Source organism: Branchiostoma floridae, chromosome 6, assembly GCF_000003815.2.
Source record: "Branchiostoma floridae strain S238N-H82 chromosome 6, Bfl_VNyyK, whole genome shotgun sequence".
NCBI lineage: Eukaryota > Metazoa > Chordata > Leptocardii > Amphioxiformes > Branchiostomatidae > Branchiostoma > Branchiostoma floridae.
The window spans coordinates 12,399,666-12,423,692 of NC_049984.1; the positions used below are offsets into that span (position 1 = coordinate 12,399,666).

Consider the following 24,027-nt stretch of genomic DNA (forward strand, 5'->3'; position numbering starts at 1 on the left):
CTATATCTACACGACTCAACCTCTGCTTGGAGAGTAACTGTCCATCACAATGAGATAGTGGCAATGTTTGATTGGCAACCTGTTTGACCAATGATGGTGAGTGCATGTCTGTCAAGTATTTATATGTTTTTGCATTGCTAAGTTCTGACAAGTAGGCATGTCTGTAGGATTGGTCTATTATCATTAAACCTGGGCCTGGATATATTTTTTTTTTCAAATCCATGACTTGTAGCCTGACTAAAATCGCGCCCCTAGCGGCCGGCCCTACGATTGCCGGAGGGGGTCATTAAGCCCAGCCAGCGAGAGCTTGTGTAAACACAGGCTACATGACTTGTACATCATAGCATTTGTTGCCAGCATTATCAAGCAAGCATGCATACATGTATTATTAAACAATTTCATAAGTAAGTGACTTTTTTGTTTTTCAAACTATCTGTGTCTTTTTTTTTTCTAACACAATTCAGAGGTATATGTGTAGTAATTAACAGATGGTAAGCTTCAGTGCCAATTCAAGACAAACATGGTTAGAGTAACTGCCTGTTTGATATGATATAGACAAACAACTTCAACTGTGACACCGTTTATTCCTCAGAGCATGTTGGCCATTGAGAACTCGACACTTCGCTTTGGTCATTCTATGGTTTGTTAGGCTAGCCTGGTATCCAGTTGTATGATAGCTCCCGAGTCTTTTCTGTGGAGAGGATGATCCTAGGATAGAAGATAATCGGGAGCTATAATAGGACTGGATACCAGGCTAGCAGGATATAAGAACTTACTATGCACCTCAGAGCAGGTCATTAACCGGACAGGAACAGCAACAACCATAGGATGTAGAAAACGACAAAGCTCTTTATTGGCATTTCCAAAAAGCCATGATCTAGGTATGGAATGAACAGTTCACAATACACAAGTAGTTCTTTTCATTCCCTTCCATCTCAGCCTGGTAACCATTCTCCACGGGCTGGCTTATTGATGTTTTAACGGCCTCTGTCAAAACAAGGATAGGGTTTTTCTGACAGCATATCTTATGACAGCCAGCCTTCTTTAGTAAATGAAAAGCAACCCCAAATTTCCAGGCATGCACAAGTGAACAGGCCAGGTATCACGCCCAGCACTATAGAATTTGGGGAGCCCTGGTTATGGTATGGCTACCAGGATATATCAACACTCTCATTGTTGGCTATATTCACTTTTTTAAATTCTGCTAGTCACAGCTATTCAAGATGTATAATTTAATCAGTGTTATTCAATGAAAAGTTTTACATGTCTCGTATAGGTAACTGGATTATTAACGTTAGCACACAAACTATTCCAAAATCAAATGTCGTTTAAACATCTACAAAACGTCTACAAAAGAATAGCAATTGCTGATATATGACCCTTAGCCCTCTTAACACAAATCTTTACAAATATCTTCCATATTTGTGACAGCTTAATGAATGGATAACTTCTCTTTTTTTTCAAATTCAGTGGCGTTCACTCTATTCGTTTATGTTCGACATCATCCACATCTTTGTGACATGGAATATGAGAACAGCACCTTTAGAACAGGTCAAGAGGAGGTCTGACATGCTTCCCAGCATTCATTGAAAAACATCCTGATGGCTGACTGATGACAGGTATGTTCACTAAGTCCTCCATTACATCAGGGCAACTAACTACATTGTACTAAATGCTGACACAGTCTTGGGGTGTTTATGCATAATCCTCTTATGAAATATGAAATACATTCAAATACATTTAAACAGTTCTAAAATACTACGTACAAAATAGATTCTAACTTGAACTGAATCGTGTATCCACCTTCTACATTTGAGATTTTCTGTCAGGGAACTTGAATGCAAGTCTGTGTACATATTGTCATATATGATACATCGACGCCTAGTGCGCTGTTAAGAGCCATTTACAATTCCTGCTGTATGTATCATGGATGTTGGGAAGAAACCTTGAATGACTGTTTCCTCTCAAATATTAACTTTTCACTAGGCCGTTATTAACAAATACATTCACTGACAAAGGGCAGCATCGGGACTCTGAAATACATCTTGTTGCATGAAAGTATTGCTTTGTGGGAAGAGGTTGACGATAAGATGTTCTCTTTGTGTCTTTGCTTTTGTTAATTTGTATGACGTCGCACGGCATTTCTTGAGGCCTTTCCTAGCATTGAGCAGCAAAAGCCTGATAGAACTCAGACTAACAAAGTCTGATTCCTAGTAACGTTAGTAGATGATGAGCCGCACGCCCCTATTGCTGCATGGCAATGACAAGACACTCACAGTTAAAGTTTATTTCTGTTGCTCACTGTGTTATCATCGCGGATATTTGAAGTTGACATCACCATGCCGGTATATCCTCCTCCACTGGCCACGCTATTTACTATCTATATATATATTATCGACATCGATAGATACAAAATCTGTATACCCGTGGTCCACTGTCATACCGTTGTAGACCTGACCATTTGGGGATCTTGTACCTGGATTTCTATCCTCTCTGCTTCTTCTTCAGAGCCGCTCACTTCTTCTACGGTGGGCAGCGGCTGGCTGCAGTAGTCATTGATGACAGTCACCGGCAAGGGTTCAAGCTCCTGTTGGATATCTATTGGTGGTGGTGGTGGTGGCTCTTCTGTATCGTTCTGTAGTTCTCCGTGTGTATCGTCCCGTGCGGCCACACTGTACCTCCCTCCCCCACCGCCTGTTAACGATCTACTGCTACTCCTACTCCAGCAGCGATGGACGTCTGCGTTTGGCAGCCGCGGAGGGGACTCGTAGTCATCCTCCAAACACCTTCCTGGAGAACTAACTGGAGAAAATGTCACCATAGAAGGCACGCGCGGGGGATAGCGATCGACGTTAGGACCATCTGGCTTGATGGGAGACTCGAACAAAGACATAGAGACAAGTTCTAGTGTCTGCTGTTGGTTCATGTCACAATTCATGGTCGGGTTCCCGCCGGCGATGGAGCAGTGGTTCATCTCACGTTTGGCGGGCAGGTTGACGTTCTGGTGGGGCTTCCCTCCCGCGGGTCGACGGCGAGGCTGCCTGCAGCCCAGGACAATAGCGCCGATCAGAATCAGTCCGACCACGGAGGAGGCGATCCCAAACGTGACGAGGTTTTCATCGGAGATGGGCGGGGTCCCAGATGGCTCCTCTACAGAAAGGGTAAAGAAACAAAGTTAGAAATTCGTTAGGATGCAGTTTACAGTCAAGTTTACAGGATACATTAGAACACATCGTGCACATGTCTTGTCAACATCGAAATTGCCCATTATTATGGTGCAACTTTTAGAAAAGGTAAGTCATTTCTGATGGTAGAATTAGAAAAATTGTAAAATCAATTTTTAAGGTGGACCATTTTCTTGAGCAGTACTAGTGCTGCCCAACAATAGACATAGAATCTAATCGATGTTATGTCGCTCTATTAATTTATACACACATAACTAGCGTGGTATAAAGACAAAAACTATGCATGCTGCGACCAAGAAAATGCTTGGAATTCTTATAATGCAATTCATGTACATTACTATACTCTTAGACTCGCTCATTGAGAGCATCAACAAAAATTACAGAAGAACTGACCGCATTTCTGCTCGTCCCACGGATAGTGACAGTTCTGCTCCCCGTTACACACCAGCGACTCGTTGATGCACATCTGACCGATGCAGCTGAACATCCCCGGCTTACATCTCCCACCCTCCGCTATCCGAGCAAAAAATGAAACAGGACAAGTGTTAATTGAAAATTACATTTGTGTCTAAGAATATAAGCAAAAACATTATATGACCGACATTCATATAGAGAGACAGACAAACAGGCAGACAGAGCGATGGGGGATGATTATGAAATCCTCACATCTGACTTGATGAGGAAAGACTTAACTGGTGAAACTAATGTCCTATACCATATTCATTTGGGAGGCTGTGCTAAACTGGGCTGAGGTCTCCACTATTGTGGAAGGGGATGTCAGGAAATCATAGAATCGACTTAATACATTTATAGGTAAACCTGATTCTCTGTTTGGCTGAGAGGCCACACCCACAAAAGTGGAAACCTTAGCCCGATTTAGTAGTGTGTATATAAGCATTATGCCACTTATCCGACCTCTATGCTATGCCGTATATTGCATATTATATAGGCCGCGGGAGTGGCTCTAGGTAGGAAAAACTCAGCCCGATTTAGTAGTGTGTATATAGGCATTATGCCACTTATCCGACCTCTATGCTATGCCGTATATTGTATATTATATACTAGTAGGCCGCGGGAGTGGCTCTACGTAGGGAAATGTGGGTTATATCCAATGTAGAACTTACGGTCTTCATATGCAGTAAACAGAGCCCTGAACGTTCCCGTGTAGAGCTGTTCCTCGTCATATCTCATCCAGTAGCGGATGAAGATGACGTTGCTGCGTGACTGGAGGTCCGGGGCCTGGTTACCGCAGTACCGTGCGGCCATCTCCTCCACTACGCTGGTCCGGTCGTACACCTCTACGTAACTCCGGTCGCACTGGTTAAAGTGCCCCAAGTCCCATTCCGTGAAGCGGAGATTCACCTGGAACACAGATAAATCGCTAACGTCACTGAACACCTTTCTAGATCATGGTTGCAATGGACGTAAGTCGTGAACAAGGTCAAGGTCATTTTTGGTTAGGATTTGGTTGGCAAGGTTGCCTCCTAGTCTTTAAAGGTCATTTACGTCAACCGACTATAATTTTGAAAAAAAGTGCGGGAAGTCGGGAACGTCATGTTTCGCTTGGAGCAAACTGGCTGGATTGTATGCTACTCGAGGCTTCCAACCCTTAAGTTAAATGGGGAGTGGTCGGGAGCAAAGTCGTAGGAAGGTCCTGTATGGATGATGTATTGTAATGGTGTGTTTGTTTATTTGTTTGTTTGTTTGTTTGTTTGTCTTGGTGTGCGCTGGTTGTTATGTGAATATTACTGAGTGGTAGTCTGGTGTAATAGAATGCTTGAAGACATGGAAGTCTGGTTTGGCTCAGGTCCAGTGTTTTACGCAGGCAGGAAATCATATCAATGGATTGATGACTCATGACTACAGCCACAACGTCACATTGCAGGTTGTTACAGCAGGTTGTGTGCATGTTTGTATGTATGTACCTTGTATCCGTAAGGCACGGAGATGATCCAGGTACAGTCTAACCCGTCCGGTAGTGTCGGGAATCTGTCGATCAGAGGCCGCAAGCTGCTGGAAGCTGCCGTGCCATTGATACCGCTCACTCGGAAGTTGCAATCTGTATAGCATCGATAGGCGGAGCATTTTAGCTACCATTCAGTACAAAAGAATGAACAATTCCTGTTGTCATTTAGAAATTTTAAACCTAGATTTATTTTTCGTTTGGCATATAGTTTCAAAGGACATAACAAGTAGTCCTTTCGACTCCGCCTACGTAGTCGATGTTTTCCGTGTGTCAGTTTGGTCCACAGATATCCAATTACTAGTGAGTCATGTGAGTGGGAAGATCATAGCAAAGGTTATACTTTTCCGTCGTTGTGTCAGTAAGCATAGCCATAGGTATAGTTGGTAGAACTAGTCATTAACCAAACATGATAACCCAGGTCATGGAAGAGATTGCTACAGGGAGGTATTGTTTTTGGTCTGTCTGTCTTTGCTGTCGTAGTGATATATATATATATATATATATATATATATATATATATATATATATATATATATATATATATATTTCAATATACCGATAGTTGTGCATTGTGGTTTATCAGTAAGTAAATGTCTTACCTGGCTCTTTCTTCCTGACCGTGCGATCTGCAGGGACGGAAAAACACGCGGTTGACTGACAGATTGTAACACAGACATTGGTTTCTGAAGAAGCGCCATCTAACGCTTCTGAATAACGTTACAAGGTCCTTATTGGCATGTCTGACGCTACATGTTGCATTCAAAGTTCAAAATTGGGCGGAAATCAAACTCATCAAACAGAATAGAGTCGGTGTGTTTCGGTGTGTGATTGTTTGCATTGGTATGTGACTATAGTTCTATAACCTTGCTTATTGAATGCACTGTCAGTATAGTGACAGGAAAGCGAAAGGAATTGGAAGATGACCACAAAGGTCAAGCTTTTCCGAATGGTCAGAGGTGGTAGAACTCGTCGTTATTCACACCTGACAGTCTAGTTCATGGAGTCAGTGGAAGGCTGCTAATATACGAGCAGGTATTGTTTTTGGTCTTTCTGTTTGTCCTTGTTGTTTTTTCAGTTAGCGTTATATATTTCCTATATGCTAGCCACTTTTACCGTAGAGTAGCAGGAAGTGATCAAGGGAACTTATGAAAGATAAAAAAAGAATGCTATCCCACCTGGCTCCGGCCTGTATCTCATCTCGAACCCTGCTCCCTCTATCACCCAGTCCGAGTAGAACTTCACCCATAGCTTGTTCCCCGTGGTTTTGACGGGCGCAGGCGCGTTGTCCCCACAGTACCGGCCAATGAGCGGGGAGAATCCGTACATGCCGTCCCGCAGCTCCACGTGGTCGTATTTACAGTTGTAGGACCGCTCGATGTCGAACATGCCGTGGAAGTCCACTTGGATCACGAACCCTTCCGGTGCTGCCAAGGGAATAGACAACAGTTAGCAGCACAAGTTAAACACTAGTACTGCCCCATAATGTAATGTGCATACGCCGGCCTCTGGGTGATCATACTTGCTGGTGAGTTGTTTGTCTTTATCGACAAAGTCAGTGGCAAAGCTAACAGTCAACATTAACTAGAAACGTCGATTAAGGTTGGACATCCAGGTAAAAGGATGACGCCAAATAGCAATTACTCAAGCAGCTGGACATCATGTCCATCAAAATCATATCCAGTTGCTTGAGTAATTGCTTTCAGGCGTAACAACTAGACACCTTTCAACTCTTGACCAAGATGGAACCTCAGTTGCATGCAGTGTGTTATCATGCGTGTGTTGCATTAGTTTTCCTTTAGTTACAATGTATACGTAGTTCCTCACGGTTTTTGCTGGATGTTTGTTTGCATCAGAATTATTTCCGTTGCATACGGTATCCCCTCTATTTCGACAAAGCATTTGGAAACTATAGACGAGATATCATCCTTATGAACCCGATCACTATACGCCCTGTCGAAGTGCACCATAGGTTATTCGTCTGATTCATAGCGACGACATGCGGTTTCCGTGCAGACTGCACCTTTGCTGCTAACGACATATCAACATGTGTCTGACGCACTTATATAAAGCCCAGATGTGACGATATCCTTTGGAACAATGGCCTGTTCAGCACCATGGAGAGATGCCAGGTGTTCATTGCACCATTGGATTACCTGAATGTATTACGTTTTCTCTAGCGTTTTGCGACTTCGTCATGCTTTAAATCACTTTTAAAACCATCGGGCCACAGCAAGTAAATGTTATGGATAACAGGCGCATTGATTTTCGCCTCATTTCCAAAAAAAGGATAGGACAGGCCCATCTGGCAAGAAAATAAGAACACAAGTAATTTCATTGTACTTGTAGAGTTAATACTGGTGTAGTAGCATTGAGTGTAGTTGTAGAAGTAGAATTGTCACTAGTTTGGTAACCTCAAGTATAGTTGTCAACATAAGTATACTAGGCTACCACACTAGTGTCACACTTTGTAAACTTCTTAAATACAGGAATAAATGCCCTGTTGGCTGAAATGCCATCGTTTGTCACCCCAATTCTTGTTATAATGATTAGAGGCACTATTTCAAACCTTAATGCACCCTTCTTCGCGCTCTCGCAATACATTTGTCTGCAATAGATGACCTCCATAAAATGTACTTGTTAAGGCCTGCCACATTTTTACCTACCAGTGAGGATGTATATGCACTCCGTGTCCAGTGGGTACTGTCTGGGGTAGGACGGTGATTGGATGGTGCCGGTCTTGGTTACGTATATCTCCTCCATGCACGCAGGCGGCGGTTTGTAGGGCTTCTGTAAGGACAGATGCTCCGGCGCGGTGTCGTCTCCTGTCAGGGGCACACCGACAATATGATAGAAGATCAACATAGCAAAAATATCGATAGTGAAGTACATCTACATGTATGTATAACAAAGTTCTTTATTCACCACGAAGGAGTTACAACAGCCGACGTCTCTTTGACTACCTCACAACTTCCTCTGTGCAAAAATGGTGATTGGTCATTGTACTGCAGCTAGGTGTCGCTGTTGTAGCGTGAAAAATCCTGCCCCAAACGTTACTGAGTCTATATCCCTCGTCATCGGGTTACTGAACTATGTTCTCCATTTATTTACAAACCTGAAGAAATTATTGACAGACAGTGAAGTATGTGCAGTTTATGTATCGGAGGAGGGTTTATTTCTTCACGATTACTACCCAATGACGTACGTACATGTGTGGGTTTAAGCAGAATTTACTTTGCAATTTACGACGCTAGACTCAATCAATACCTCCTAAGTAGACCTTATCGGTAACTGCTGTAACTGCGCCGTTACTGTAACGTATGCTGCTGGAAGTGTCCGAAGCACGCGTCAGTCTTCTTAAGAGTCACCTCGTACAAACACTAGATTTGGCAGAACGATTATTGAGTCCTGATAGTGTAACGTTACGACCGTGACGGGCCGTTGGTGGTCCCTAAAGGGAAACTGTCCAATTAGCCGTACAGACACCACAAACACAACACACCGCTGTATCGACCGGGCCTCGTAAAACCCACATTCATCATGCCTAGCGGCAAATTGGACCAGAGTCTGGGCAGTGGACGTGCTAGTCTGCCGGGGTAAAGAGCTGCCGTGTCCAGGGCGGTGTCATGCCAAAATGTTGCCCCTACCAAATATTTGCCCCGACGTCGCTTTGGGGTTCCCAGTACGTAGAGAAAAGTGCCTCACACTCGTTGTGTGAGGTTTATTTCCAAGCAGAAGTCTGAGTGAATTTTGAGAGGAGTGATCGTGCTGTGAAGGCTAACTCTAACTCTAACTTAGCCCCAGCCAAAATGCTAACCCTATCTATACACGCACGGGCACTACTCCACGGAGAGAAACCTTGCGGAGCAGAAATTCGGTGCCACACCGGTAGATAGCAGAATTTTTTTTACTTCTTAATGCAGTAATATGACTACAACTTACCACCGGACGCGTTTGGCTAAAATTACATAACAGCGGCTCATTGCGTTCGGCGGAGTTGTTATCAGGTAATCGGGTAAAACTGTTTGACTTCAATTTTTGCCGGCAACCTAAGCCCGACTGATTTATTGAGGCTCAACTACTTTGCTCCCATAACGCCAAACGACCCGGAAATTATCGTGCCTTAAACCGGCACGAAGCAATCAAATTGCTGTTGTGTTTCCGCCACGGTGGGCCCGGAAGGGTCAGTGTTTCATACCGCTGCACCATTCATCACAGACTCGGAAGTAATGTGGAAACGCCTGGAGGATGGAGAGGCTCGGGTAAGTGAAGGTGACAGACTGTGCGATGGACCAGGCAGGGCAATAGAGTTTGATACCCATGTCTGCAACTTAATGATGTTGTTCAATATGATTCATGTATCTTACTCAAACTGTGCTGAAGTTATAGACATCCTCTTATGCAGAGCCTCATCCGCGGAAAATACCATATACCTTCGCGAGGCTCTGCTAAACCGGGCTGAAGTTTCCATTTATGTGGATATGGTCACTGTCGGCTGTCAGCCAATCAGATAATCAACTTTACCTTAAGAAAACGTGTAGGCTATTCTTTGATTGAGTGTCACCTTAATAAAAGCAACGCCAGGTTTGGCAGAGAGCCTCAGGAGCTCCACACAGTATATCGTATAGGTCGCGGGTGTGGCACTGCGTAGGAGAATGGCACACCACACACACGCACAGTTATCTTTATCAGCCTTGCCATCTTGTAATAGGTCACTGGTGCGCACAGAATCGGGGCGTCCACGGGAATATTGAGTATGCTGCGCCCATATCCATGGGCCTGACAACATTTTTAAAAGCTGCTTGTAAGTCAGGGACAGTGTCACTTACATAAACTTACAGTGGACCAAATCTGCAACAATGCATTCTCATTCTACGTCAGTTTGATGAAATTTACTTTTTTCTAATATGTCGACCTTTGATACATGTACAAATCAAGACTTCATTAATTCTTACAGCATATACATCATATTGTCTCCTTTTTCATAATGAAGACATCTGCTACATTTTAGTGAACAGTAAACCCCAAGTCCGTACCGAACATGTCTCTCTGATGATTTCATTTTCATTTTTAAATTAGACAGTAATCCCGATAATCTTCCAAACTTGTCTCTCTGACGATTTCATTTTTTTTTCGCATTGGCCCATTTCCTCCTTCTTATGGTTACGCAATTGACAATATAGTATTTCCACATTTCCCTTGCAATATGTTAAACTTTTCCCTTGCATATTGGTAGGGGAGCGCAAACATCGTAGCCACTCTTGAAATGGTCGTATATATGTGCTGAAAAAAATCAACGGACTTAATACGGAAAAAAGCGGCTGGTTTTGTCACAATCTTCTTGAAAATACCGCGACATCAAAATTGTACAGCGACCTTGCCATAAGAAGGCATCCTTGACTTGTCTTCAGTATTATATATAGAAAGGCTTTGCGGCTGTATATTGAACTTGAAGACGTAGTGCTTGTGCATGTAACCATGTAGTTGGACATTATATTTATAGCCGTTGGCGGAGCAGGTACCCATAAAAATGTGATGTATACGTCAAGCCTAGAGTGTTGAGTGAACATTTCTAAACTTTCCGAATCCATCACAAGCAAGGCTCTGCGTTGTGTACCTTTCATTTCCTCCGGAGTTGGGCGCTAAGCCACGTCGCGGTAAGATTTGATTTGTTAGTGAAAGTTTATCATACCTGTCGCCGACGATGATCAACGGCCCCATTGAAGACTCACAAACATCCAATCTACAGCACACGGCCGGTGCGTTCAATCACCACCGTTTGTGTGTGTGGAATGAGTTAGGATTGTGCGTGTGCTCTAAGAACTCCGAAGCGGATTAGAAGCAGCGTATGACAGTTACAAACTTGTGACATGCAAGACTCGGCACCTAATGAGTGGGAACTGGTACGTATAAAGATTGCCACGCTTTTGACGACTCATCGCGCTTTCGTGGCACGTGCCAGGGATTACACGACGTATTGGCGTAAGACCACGTCAATCCTAGCCTACAAGTAAATGATTTTTACACAATCTTATACATTCGGAATGCCGTAGGCTCACCTTGCCTGACCTGAAACCAGGGGCAAGAAGAAGAAACACCTCCGTGGAATACTTAGATCTTTTTGTGAATTTCTCAACGCCATAACCTTAACCATAACAGTTATGAGTAATCCTCCCCTTCCCTTCTTCCCTTTATTAATCCCATCTACCGGTATCTCCCTCCCATCAGAGATCATTCGTCGGGTGCGGCAGACTAGCCTTCCTTACATGGATTAGACCATACTACTTTCAGGAAGGGGGTGTCTTCCTACAATGTTGCAAGACCTAAAAATACTGCTTGGCGGCCAAAATCGTCTTGTGTCTGGGAGACCTCAATAACTATCCACGTTCGAAAATTCATACGAATTCATCAAAAGGATCTTGAGTCACAGGTGCAAACACTCAAACTCGGACAAAAACAATACTCCCGTCGAAGGTGAAACCCCTTCCCCGAGGTAATATGATCACGTGATCTTGACGCAAAACGCGGTCCATCTGATACGCCTTAAGAACACTATCTCAAGTCTCTCCATCGCGACGGGGATTAGACTCAAGCATTTACGTCGCCTTATCGTCCCCAAGCAGCTTTATTTTGCAGTAGGCACGAAACCCCCCTAGGAGGTACACCTACTTTACAGTAAGTAACTTAATAAGAGTCTGCTACAGCCAGCAGCTAAGGCTATTCGCGATATACCCACTTGCTGATTTCACGGTGATGCCAAAACAGACGCACGAAAAGCTGGAATGAATATGTTGTAAAAAACAAACTGCAAAGTCCAGATTACCATATCAATAGACCTTACAAAAACTCTTCGTTAGGACACGGGGCGCCTACTCAGAAGGTTTGAATGGAGTGACGTTAAACGTTTTAGTAATCAGAAATGTGCCATGCAAAGCATTAAGAACGGTTTTAAGAAATTATGTATGGCAGTAAATCATAAACTATCAGGCCTAATGTTAATATTTCATGTTTACAAGCTCGGACAAATAACATAATCATTAGTGACTCTCTTGCTTTCTCGAGTACTCTTTGAATTAGATTCTTATCTCCATTTATTCATCACTTCGTTACCTTTTTCCAAGGACGTTATATAAATTCCAATGAGATTTCGTATTCAATCAGCTATTCAGTCCAAGTTTCAACCAACCACAGGTCCCTGTCACGTCTGGCAGTTATATAACAGCAGATAGATGAGAAAATTCAAACTTCCTCCAGACGTTCCACCAGGACGCTTACAGTAAGTGCACAGGTTTGACATGTGCCCAAACAATTTGAGCCCCCGTCGCAGTGACGTTGTTTTTATGACGTTTGGATGTTTGGGGATGCCCTCCGGCTGTCCTTGTGTTGTCATCTCTACACAGCAATGGCATTCCCACATGCACTACCGTTATTACAAGTCAGTCTCACAAAGGCAGACGATTTGCTTCCCTGCCTTTGTGGATTTGTCTGTCCTCCAAGGATGTCGTATGATTAATCAATGGCCCATGGTTGGATGATGGATTGATGTTCACCACAACAACAAGGTCATGACATTTGTTCTGGAACCACGTAAGAGTAACTGCAGATATTGTATGATCTCCAAGCAGATTCCCGGTGGCATCAGATAGTATCAAAGCTGGCCAAGAAGTCAGCCGCCTCCCTATGCCCGTCTGCCTTCCTTAGGCCGGCTTTACTCCTTGGCTAGCTTTGATACTATCTTATTCCACCGGGAATCTGCTTGGAGATTAGATATTGTACAGTTGGGAAGCATAAAGTGTAAAGATCATGGAACTTTCCCTCCTGTTCAACAGTTGCTGGTTGAATTTTTGGTCTACCGCTGTGAATACAAGCAAAGCAGCATGAGTCGAGTTACACAACTGGGATGTTGTGCACGGCTGGCTGATGAAGGTTCTAAACGGCCACGATCTCGATGGGATTACCCACTTTGTTACTTTCTATCAGTATGACGCACTGAGGAGATGTTTTCAACTTTCAACCAACCGTTGCTCTTAACTTGCCGAAGCAGCGTACAAAACTCAGGTTATATCGTGTCTCAACTTTTTTAGTTTTGACAAGAAGGAAGTAAAAATAAGAAGTGGATACAAGCACTTGATGCTCCAAGGGACATCCCTAATTTCACAGTACTGGAGGTCGCTACTGAAGACATGACGTTATTGTATGAGTGTAGCCATTCTGGCTTTCAAGTACACTGTACTATAGCCAAACCATATTTCCAGTTCTTCAAGTATATTTTTCTACACCACTTCCGCATAAATACGAACACACACCGAGACAAACAATCACACGTGCACCAACTGATTACAATACCCCCGTTCTCACGGAGATAACAAGAAAAGAAACACACTGACATGGTACAAGCAGTAGGTTTTTTTTTTTCAGACAAGTTTGATACATTGGGCACATGACAGGAACGTTATCATCTGTAGCTGGGTGCCAAGCTGCGTCCTTCGGGCCGACTATCGCCCCGCTCTGACGTATGGAGGGGGATTATGTACTTAGATCGACCAGCTGCAGCAGTTAGGGGCAAGGCAAAGGGTTCACGGGCACAGTTCAATCACGGCACTATTGACAGGTTTACTGCCGCTTCACGCCTGTCCAACACGACAGATGAACACTTCATAATTTGGTGTAAAACGCGCGAGCAATTCAGTTGTCACCTTCACCTGGCAGGGACACAACTCACAGTTCTTCACTCTTGAAGAACTTTCCATCATTTTTAACAAGAAATCGAAGATCTCACAACCCCGTGAAATATATATCGAGAGTTTTAGTTTCATAATGCCATAGCCCCAGCCTTATCATGTGCTTTAACAGTTGATGCTCAACAAGCCGAGTGTCCAGATTCAGCTTATCGACCTCGCCGGGCAGACTACTTTCTGAGGCGGGGAGGGGGGGGGGCGGCATGTAGTTTGTAGTACCTTAAACTACTATTAGGGCCTCCAAATCGCTACGTTATTGTAGGATTTCATTAATTTCCCACATGCCAATATCCATACAAATCCATCAAACGAATCTTAAGTTGTATATGCTAACACACAAACGCAACCAGAAAACTTCTTCCTAGATGTAGCAAGGACCGGTTATTCACCGCCCCCTTAACAGAGTAAAACTGTCTGTGGCCTTTAAGAAAGCGCTATCTTTTTAAGACGCTGGGCAAAGGAGATCAGAGGAATTTTCTGACTAATAAAATTGTAACGTCGCCTGGAAATATGAAACATATAATTCAACGGTATTTCACGCCTATATAATCCTAATAGCCATATTGTCAAATGTAACGGGCTGTCGCATGTCCCGTTACGTGTGCTATATATATATAGGGTGGCATGCACATAAGACCAGATGGCATTTTCCGCATGATGCTCACTTGGTTCGATCTCCGTGTTATTAGGAGAGACAGGTAAATCACCAGACATTGCCATGTAATATGTGTTAAACTCGTAACGGCGTGTCGAAATGCGACGGCGCTTTTACCAGAGACAGACAGCAACTAAATTGTCGGTCTGGACTGATCTGATTTCACGGGCGTCGTTGTATTATCGTTCAAACGTTTTCTATTTGGAGGTAGAAATTGTGGGTCTAGTTTTAATGACAAATCGAAGACTTGGAATTTGTCCGTCCAGACTGCATTACGCCCTGAATGAGGACAGGGATCACGGGTTAGACAGTGTTTGTTCCAGAGTCGACACCATTTAAACTAGATTGAACCATAACTGCTAACCAGGGCCTAGTAAAAGCTGAGGTTGTTTGGATGGGCCTAGGAAATCTAATGTTGTGTTTCGGATTATGGTCCTGAAAAATTATGGTCGGTAGGTAGGGTTTTTCTTTTCTTTTATGCCCGTTTATTTTTTAGATTTTTGTAAAACTGAAATGCATTAGAACAGCTGGAATTTCCAACATCATGCTGTAATTATGCAAATGTACACTGTACAAGCACAGGTATATGAATAAACTGAACAAAAAAGTGCAATTTTTACTGCACACTCTTACGTCAATTGTTCAAAGCCAGTGCGTGAATTACAGGAAGTCTGTTCTGAATTTCATCACTCAGATGTTCTGAGATGGAAAGGTCTATGTCCCTTACCACCGATCCACCCATAAAGAAGGGCTAGGGTCGGTAGGCTATTGCTGGGGTCAGTCTAATAACCGGAAACACAGCGTTTTTCCAGGCCTAATCAACCAAAGAGAGCAAATTCTTAATGAATAAGTATACGATGTACGAAATACCCAGGAAATGTAGATATTCCTGACAAAAACGCTTCCTCTGAGTCCGGGAAGTTGATGTAACCCCGTAACACGTTAATGGAATTACCGACCCGGGTCTACTGCAGACACACAGCAATCATGATCCAACAGGTGGACCGTTCATTGTCGAAAACACAGTTTGGAGACCGCATATCTTCACTAGCATGTTCCGTATCCTGAAATTTAACAGCCTGTATATAATCTTATATGAACTAATTTATTTTTCTTCTGGAAATAATTAGGCACAGGTAATTATAGTATGTTTATTGCAAATTCTTGCCCGAGGGCTAATTGCAGGTACAAACAACATGTAAAATAAGGAAAATACAAAGGTGCTAGGAACTACATTCTATGACTATGTTGTGCTACTTAAGTGTACATTATACTGGTTTTGTTGGGTTTGACTTCTTCTTTTTAGGCAGTGGAAGACGAATTTGCCCACTTCTTTTATAATGTGTGGGTTCTTTGATTTTAATAGTAGGGTTGATTTCTCATTGTCAGGAATAGTTAGAAAGTAAGCGTGTATTTTGGATACACTTATAAATAGTTTGTTTCTTATATCATCATAAAAAGAACAATTAGAGACAAAATGACTCTCGTCGTCCACAGCATTTGAGGGGCAATATTTACAAATCCTCTCAGACATAGGTAGCTTCATATATCTCCCCTTTTCTATTTCCAGGGGATGGGCACTAATTCTAATCTTACAGGTAGCGGAACGCTCCTCAAAGTCACAAAGTTCGAGATATTTCTCTATACAATATTCGGTTTTACATTTTCTGTAAAATTTAAGCTTGCCAGTATCGGCAGACAGATTATGGAAGAAAGTTTGAATAAACATATCTGAAAACCTTGTCCTTAATACATTGCATATATGTTGAGGATCATAGTTAGTGCCATCACCATATAATAAGTATGAGTAGCCACAGTGATCGAAGATCTCCTTAACTCGCTGTAATAATGTCCGTCGGCGACTATTTGTCAGAGATGTATGTTGTAATCGGAGTGCAACAACTTGCAGTGGGTGTGTATCGGTGTCTAGTTGTGTTAAGTGTATCCAGAATTTTACAGTGCGCAGGAATATATCTAAATCTAATGGTAACCTTCCTAGTTCTGCTCTAGCTGCTACATTACTACTGTTCCTGTGCACACCAAGTACATTCTTGCAGAAGCGGTTATGGGAATTTTCAATGGGCGAGCTGTCATTTATAGGGTCTTTGCCCCAGATTTCACATCCATACAGAAGTATTGGTTTAATACAAGTGTCGAAAATTCTTCGTAGGCACTTCGGGGAGACAGACGAACGGAGTAGCGATTTGAGACTGAACATGGCCTTTCGTGCTCTGAGTGAGAGCTGTTTCTGTGCAAGCCAAGAGAGAAACTGCCTGATGCAGTAATATTATAACACTGAGTTACCCGCCGTGTATTTAACAGATAAACCGGAGCATGTTAACAAAACTTTCGAGGTGCATTTGAGGTGGAGAAATATCGGACGGCATTCAAAGTGTATGCGACCTATTCTAACTGCAGTATGACCGCATTTTCAGGTATTCCAACATTATTCGAATATTCTGATCCCATACGGTCACAAGAATGTACACAAATATCTGGAAAGCAGTGAGAATTTCTAGAATGTTCTACATATACAGTAGTAATACACAAGAGGTATTTTTGTAATTCTTTGGATTAGACTTATACAGAATCACGAAGTTTTCCACTTCCATCTGTCCAGAGTTGGAAGTTGACGCGACGTGACGTCAACAATAAGAAGTGTGTCTCATATCTTGACCGGAAACAAGATGGCGACCGGAAGGTGTCATAATTCCAAGCGCCCATAACGGAGAAGATTGTCATGCTGGTTTTGCTTATCACGAACCTATAATGATTTTTAGTCATACCATTCACCTACCAACAAGCAGCGAAGTAACACCGATAGAAACATAACCCCTTTAGCGGAGGCCGCTAATTTTCGCCAGCAGAGTAGCGGGAAAGGCCGCATAAGAACGACCTCTCCTATGATCCATGAAGCTGGCAGCTGGTAATGTACACGAACTATTGACTTGTGCTGCTGATGTCGGACCATCTGACGTACGGAATAGGTTGTGAGGTGATCCGTACCAACCCGCAGTACGGACAGCACTGAGAGGGTCTGCCGGCCGACATCGATCCCAAACCTACACAGAATATGGTCATTAAGCTCAATGTACCCGTAAAAGTTGAACGGCAGTTGTTGAGCTTTTGGGGCCGGCTAAGAATAAGCGACTTCATATTCTCTAATGTTCTGCAAGGGGCCGTCAACTTCGACATACAGATGATCAATGAAAACTTCGAAATTTTTTTTTCGCGACCTCCTCAAATAAGTATCCCTGGTGCTCAACCAACCATACATTGTACGATCATAACAAACCGAATGATGCCATTGTCAAGGGCAATGAATATGATTTTTAATGCTATATTATGCAATATAATTATAATTAGTTTCCGGACACCTTTTACTTAGTTTATCTTTCCTCGAACTTCCTCATAAGATAGACATTATTCATACTTTCAAATTTTTTAGCTGATTTGTACTGTTTCTTTATCACGAAGAGAAATCTGACGGAGACCACCATAAGTACGCCGCAGTTGGGTGGTTCCGAAAAGCCGACGGGCTGCCTACACCTCACGTTTTGCGGCCAACGGTCGTTAAGTGTCGTTAAGTCCACGTTCGTCATTTACCGAACCGACACCGACAAGTTACCACACATGGCCTGCCAACAGTGTCGGATCGTGAGGAAACACCATTACCTGGGATATGTGCCGAGCCCGGTGTCACCTCAACAAATATCTTTCTCCTTGAACCTAATCCATGCAATCTGTGTACGCAATAGATCCGAAAGAAATGACTTTGGGAGGAATGCATATGCAGGTAGACTGCGTGGGTCAATAGATAGAACGGAAGATGGCAATGTCTTGTAGAAAATAGCGACACGAAGTCATTGAACTGTTACACATAGTACCATATCCATGTTTTATCGAAGAGTAAATCAGGTGCCTACCCTTAGCACATGTGTAAAGGGGTGACTTGAGCTATGTGGTCCTATGTGAAACAGGGAATCTTTCTTCCGATTTGGTCTCGACCAGGTAATCTTCTGTTCTTTTCAAGCACGCCGTGAAAGGAAATAGAGTGCTTTCTATCAATGTGTAAATAAAGGTAGGCACCATAAGGCACAAAACTGCAAAAAATACAAATAGCCCCAAACAACGCCTCCCCATGAATCAGAAGTCTCTCCCATTTACTAAAATGTCTACTTTATGGCTAGTTTTACCAACTCTGAACTACAGATTCGTGCCACTATTTAGTTTTATGATTGTTTGTTTGTTTGTTTATTTATTTAACCAGGTGGACAAATATCGCCTTCAATCCGTGTTTTTTATTGTTGGCCAGGGAGGAATTTCCCGGACATTAACAAAAATGAAATCGATGATATATCAAAATATAACAAGCAAATAATGCTCTATTTACAAAAGCGAGATAACTTAAAAATGAGATGCTTGTAACTAAAACACAACATACGCTTCTAACAACTTAGTCTCACGTCGCAAAAATGTAAGGTATCATGCGACAAAAAACAAGAAAATGAGGTCAGAATGGACTTTGAATATCAATTTTCAGCAGCCAAATCTTCCCACTCACTTCATGCCATTCCACGACACTTCATTCAAATAACTATGGACACATACCGACACACACAGGCACATTGGGAACATACGGTCCTTACACAGAGTGTTTTATTTTATAACGTTACATACACGTATATATAAAATCTCGTTTGAAAATACACATTTGTCCTTGGCCTTGACTTATTCTCCAGACGGTACGAATTGATTTGATTGGCATGACAAACAACACCCATCCAACACAGGACAAATCTAATCACGCACAGGACGTCCTCAATACCAATCCCTTCCCTTTCAAGCGAGCACGAATTTGTCAACTACCAATTTTACTCCGCACCCATCACTTATTCCTGCTGTATTGGACTGATATTGACTACTGATTACCAACAGAAAGTGTGAGTTGAAGGGCTTCAAACTGATGATCAGAGATCCCCTCCTTTCCTTAATCTGTCTTATCATATTACTCTACAATCAATTACAGGCAATCAGATATCACATCACCCCCGCTCATCCTTTCTACGTGTCAGAGATTATGAAATAGAAGAGCCGGCGATTCATCAATGGTTTTACTCGATCTGACAAACAACTTGAAGCAAGCAAATTAGGAAGGCACGGATCTCTGTAGGGGTGGCGGAGGCTGGGAGGAGAGCTGTGGTTCCAGATTGAGGTGCGGGGTAATGTCATCCCTCCACATTCCCGTCACGATTTATCTTGTCTTTCATCACAGAGTTTATCACGTTTCGTACTTGATATTAATCTACTCATCAATGTGGGCTCTCCAGGGAGATTCGTCCCGCGTAATTCTTGTATTCACCCCCTCCCCCTCGTCTCCCTCACGTAACGGCGTGGTTAAGTTATCGTCCGAAACCAAAGTGAAAGAGCAAGAGGTCGGCCGACGTTGTCACTTTCGGAATTAAGTCAGGTCCAAGACGGATGGAGGTCGTTTCTTTCCGGCTTTGGCCAAGGCCACAGAAGAAAGAAGAGTGATCATAAACATTTCAGGTACTTTCCAAATAATTGATAGATAGTTAGAACTGGAGCCAAGAAGCTAGCAAAGGACCGGGACTACTTCCATATTGTCCTTTGGCATCAGATAAAATAAAACGACTTGAACCATCTGGACCAGAGCCACAGAAACAGTCAACATTGGCCAACACGAGCACGAATGAGCCAGAATGTCGTCGGAATGAAAATTCTTTTCTATTCCTGGCAATTCCTGGCAATTCGTAGTGTGTTCCGGAAATCCCATCTGCATTCCATCTGCATTCCATTATTTGAAACATTCTGATCTCATTCGATGGAGAGCCGAAACGGCAAGCCACCTAGCTCTAATTCTGCCAGAATGTGGCCGAAAGAATATCTGGAATGCAGTGAGAATGTCTAGGATACACTAGGAATTTGCATGAATAGAAAAGAATATTCATTCTGACGACATTCTGGCTCATTCCTTCTCGTGTGAATGGGATATAAGGTCCATTTGGAATTCCCACCCGAATGGCCCCGAATGTGGCGCGAAATTTGGAAATACTTCATTCCGGCTGGTTCTGCTTAATTCCTGCTGATTCGGTTTCAGTGTGAATGCCCTATTAAGCACGACTCCAGCCACACACTCTCCACTGCCATACTGTACCGTATGACGAAGGTGTAGAGTTACAGGTTATTGGAACTGACTCAAAGGGAACGGGAAGAAATAGATGACAGTACTTCAGGGCACAAGTCTCCCGAGTCTTCTGTAATGGAACCATTGGTCAGAATGTTCAGTTCGGGCGGCAAGATGGAAGCTGCAACTCATTTCCCACAGAAGGCTGGATATAGAAGGTTTTTAGAAAAGCCAAGAAACCGGTTTCTACATTGATCAATACATGCAGCAAGATGTAGACATTTACCGGTTCAAAGCAAAACGATTCATGTGGCTTTCCTATGTCACTCTACGCGAAATGAGGAGGTATAAACTTCATGGACAATTTGCAGCTGCTTCTTAAAATGGAGTCGCTAAATTCATGCAGCTATGAAAAATCTAAGTGTCGCTGAGCTGTGGTCTTTTTCCACAGCTTTTTTATGTTTAAGATACTAATGCAGGTCTTGTTGTTAAGCACAAAGGTTCAGAATGGATGAATAAACCATCTGCCTGGCGCAGGACTGTGTCTGCAGTGATAGAGGACCTCCTGAGGAGTTGCACTCAAGCGTTCCTACGTGTACGTGTACTTCGGTATTCGTCATGTTCAGTTCGTTCAACCTAATCATACGAGTATGTACAGGCTATTTCTCTTCCCTGTACGCGTAGTATCAGGAATAAGACATGACCATGTAGAATTTAGATCCATCTCCCTGTTTTTATCCTAATAAAGAAATTACAAGGAAGTGCAGATTAAACGGAAACAAAAACTGCTAAAGTATGCTGAAGATCGTTATGACCGTGAAGCTTTAAGTGGATACCACTAACACGGTGCCTTACAACATACCATTTCTGTATGTGTGTATGTAGTACACACATACAGTAATATCATATTGTGTAGTACGCACCAGACACAGTAATGTCATCAGGATCTCAACTACAACACCATTGGAACCGAGCCAAACGATACCTCCAATTCTTCAAGTATCCTATTACACCACTACCGCCTTGCATGCTGCCACAATGTAAGAAAGGCAAGCAAACATCAAATGATTACCATACCAAATGATTAAGATATCTCAAAACACAAAATGATGACAAGATTTCCGTTATTACGAAGGTTTCAGGGTGAGTTCCTGACACATGCCGGCATGTAAACTTCCTGACAACGTGTCTCCGTCGGAAAGCTAGACAGAGATGCACACATCCTGCATGCCCGGGAAACTGGTCGTTAACTGTCCGCCCCCAGACAGAGGTGACGACACCGGGCTAACACCTGGATTACTGGGTAAAATGAAAGCAGAGGAATCCATAATGGGCGGCTGTAATTGAGGGCACTCGTGAGAATAGCCGCTGGCCCTGGCATCACTCAACTCAACTCCCCTCTACTGGGGGCTGATGAAGCTTCACCGCATCGCAGTGGAACGTTAGTGTATACATGCTGGTGCTAGATTTGAGTGTATACATGCTGGTGCTAGATGTGAGTGTATACATGCTGGTGCTAGATGTGAGGGTATACATGCTGGTGCTAGATTTGAGTGTATACATGCTGGTGCTAGATGTGAGTGTATACATGCTGATGCTAGATGTGAGGGTATACATGCTGGTGCCAGATGTATACATGCTGGTGCTAGATATGAGTGTATACATGCTGGTGCTAGATGTGCGTGTATACATGCTGGTGCTAGATGTTAGTGTATACATGCTGGTGCTAGATGTGAGGGTATACATGCTGGTTCTAGATGTGAGGGTATACATGCTGGTGCTAGATGTGAGTGTATACATGCTGGTGCTAGAATGTGAGTGTATACATGCTGATGCTAGATGTGAGTGTATACATGCAAGTGCTAGATCGTAGTGCATACATGCTGGTGCTAGATGTAAATGTATACATGCTAGTGCTAGATGGTAGTGTGTACATGTTAGTGTTAGATGTGAGTGTGTACATGTTAGTGTTAGGTATGAGTGTATATATGATAGTGCTACCCAATCCAGCCAGAGGAAAACGTATACAGTCAAAGCTGGTGGGTTCAGCAGCCACTCAAGGGACAGGGTGCGGACTGCGGACAGGGTGGGTTAGCTATGTAAAAGTGAACGGAGCAGTTTTAAGGCGACTGGAGGTGGCTGCCTACGCCGGGCGGTTGCCCGACCAAGTTGTACTGTGATTTCAGAAGTCCTGTCATAGTGTGTTAGAGCTATCTATACTCCAATGATATAACTACGTCTTCGCCAATCCCTTAATCTAATTGTCTCCCTCTCACATCTTTCGGTTCGTTAACAAGCAAGAAACTATTATCATTTAAGTTGGTTTTCCTTGAGGTAAAAAAAGGCCCAACAGCAGCTGTCTTTTCCTGTATATCAGAGAGTCATCGTACGTTGCTAGAAATGGGAGTCGTAGTCTGAGTCTATATCTAGTCCAAGTTACTAAAGTTACAGGTGATACGTAAAGTTTAAAGTCGCTTCACCATCTCCTGCCTTGACAACTTCAGCGACTTTTGACCCCAATCTCGGGATGAAGCAAATCTCTGTAGCGCTACTCTCACCCCACGGGAATCTGCTGTCTCCTGTAATTCGGTAGACAGCTCCAGGGACACATCGATTTTTTTGTTCCCCGAGTAACTACAAAGGGCACAAGTCCGAAAATCGTGACCCCAACATTTCAAATACATCGGATGGTGAAATAGTTGGGGGAACTTCTGATTGGCACTTATTTTTTGACACTGCCTAAGGCGCGGAAACTTTTAACTATGGAGGCTGTCAGCATATTGTGCTATAAAAAGACAAAAGATCAGTGGTACATAACAACGTTTTGAAGAACCACGCGATGAGGCGCTCCACACAATGAAAGATTGATGCTCAACAATCCCCAGCCACCGGGTTCCCAATTGAGGTCGATGACCTCGCTCAGTCCAACTATCTATGGACTTTAGCGTACTACATTCCGGAAGGGGTGTCAGAAAGGGGTAATATGGCTACTCTCCAAGCAGAGGCGGGTGGAAAAAATCCTGACCTTTTCCTTTCATCCGTTTTTTTTTCGATCGGCATTCCCACCTTTCCAACCTCTGCTTGGAGAGTAAAATTAAGACTACAAAGGCTACCTACAACGCTCTTAAAAGGCCACCGACAAACGAGGGGAGGATTAAGACTTTCAAAAATCTCTAAATGTTAACGATAAAAATGATCTACACGTGTCTTACAAATCGGATGGGGGGAGGTTCTTTCAGCTCAAGCAGTTTTACATCAGCGATTGTGTATGTAGCTATCGTTCCGGTAACACAGAATCCTCGAGCGAGTTTTCAATTAAATAATCTCTGACCTTCGCC

The 24,027-nt window shown here is 43.1% G+C and overlaps 1 protein-coding gene across 3 annotated transcripts in view; it reads right to left on the reverse strand.

Annotated features, from left to right (window-relative positions):
* Window positions 1–828: 828 nt before the first annotated feature.
* Window positions 829–24,027, reverse strand: part of LOC118417916 (neuropilin and tolloid-like protein 2) — a 74,041-nt gene continuing 50,842 nt past the window's right edge. For all 3 annotated transcript variants that reach the window (XM_035823677.1, XM_035823678.1, XM_035823679.1), the window contains 7 exons: window positions 7,815–7,973; window positions 6,327–6,575; window positions 5,751–5,777; window positions 5,111–5,244; window positions 4,310–4,547; window positions 3,579–3,698; window positions 829–3,150 (listed from right to left, as the gene is read on the reverse strand). In XM_035823677.1, coding sequence (XP_035679570.1) covers window positions 2,438–3,150; window positions 3,579–3,698; window positions 4,310–4,547; window positions 5,111–5,244; window positions 5,751–5,777; window positions 6,327–6,575; window positions 7,815–7,973 — 1,640 coding nt within the window. In that variant the 3' untranslated portion in view covers window positions 829–2,437. The remainder of the gene's footprint in view (window positions 3,151–3,578; window positions 3,699–4,309; window positions 4,548–5,110; window positions 5,245–5,750; window positions 5,778–6,326; window positions 6,576–7,814; window positions 7,974–24,027) is intronic.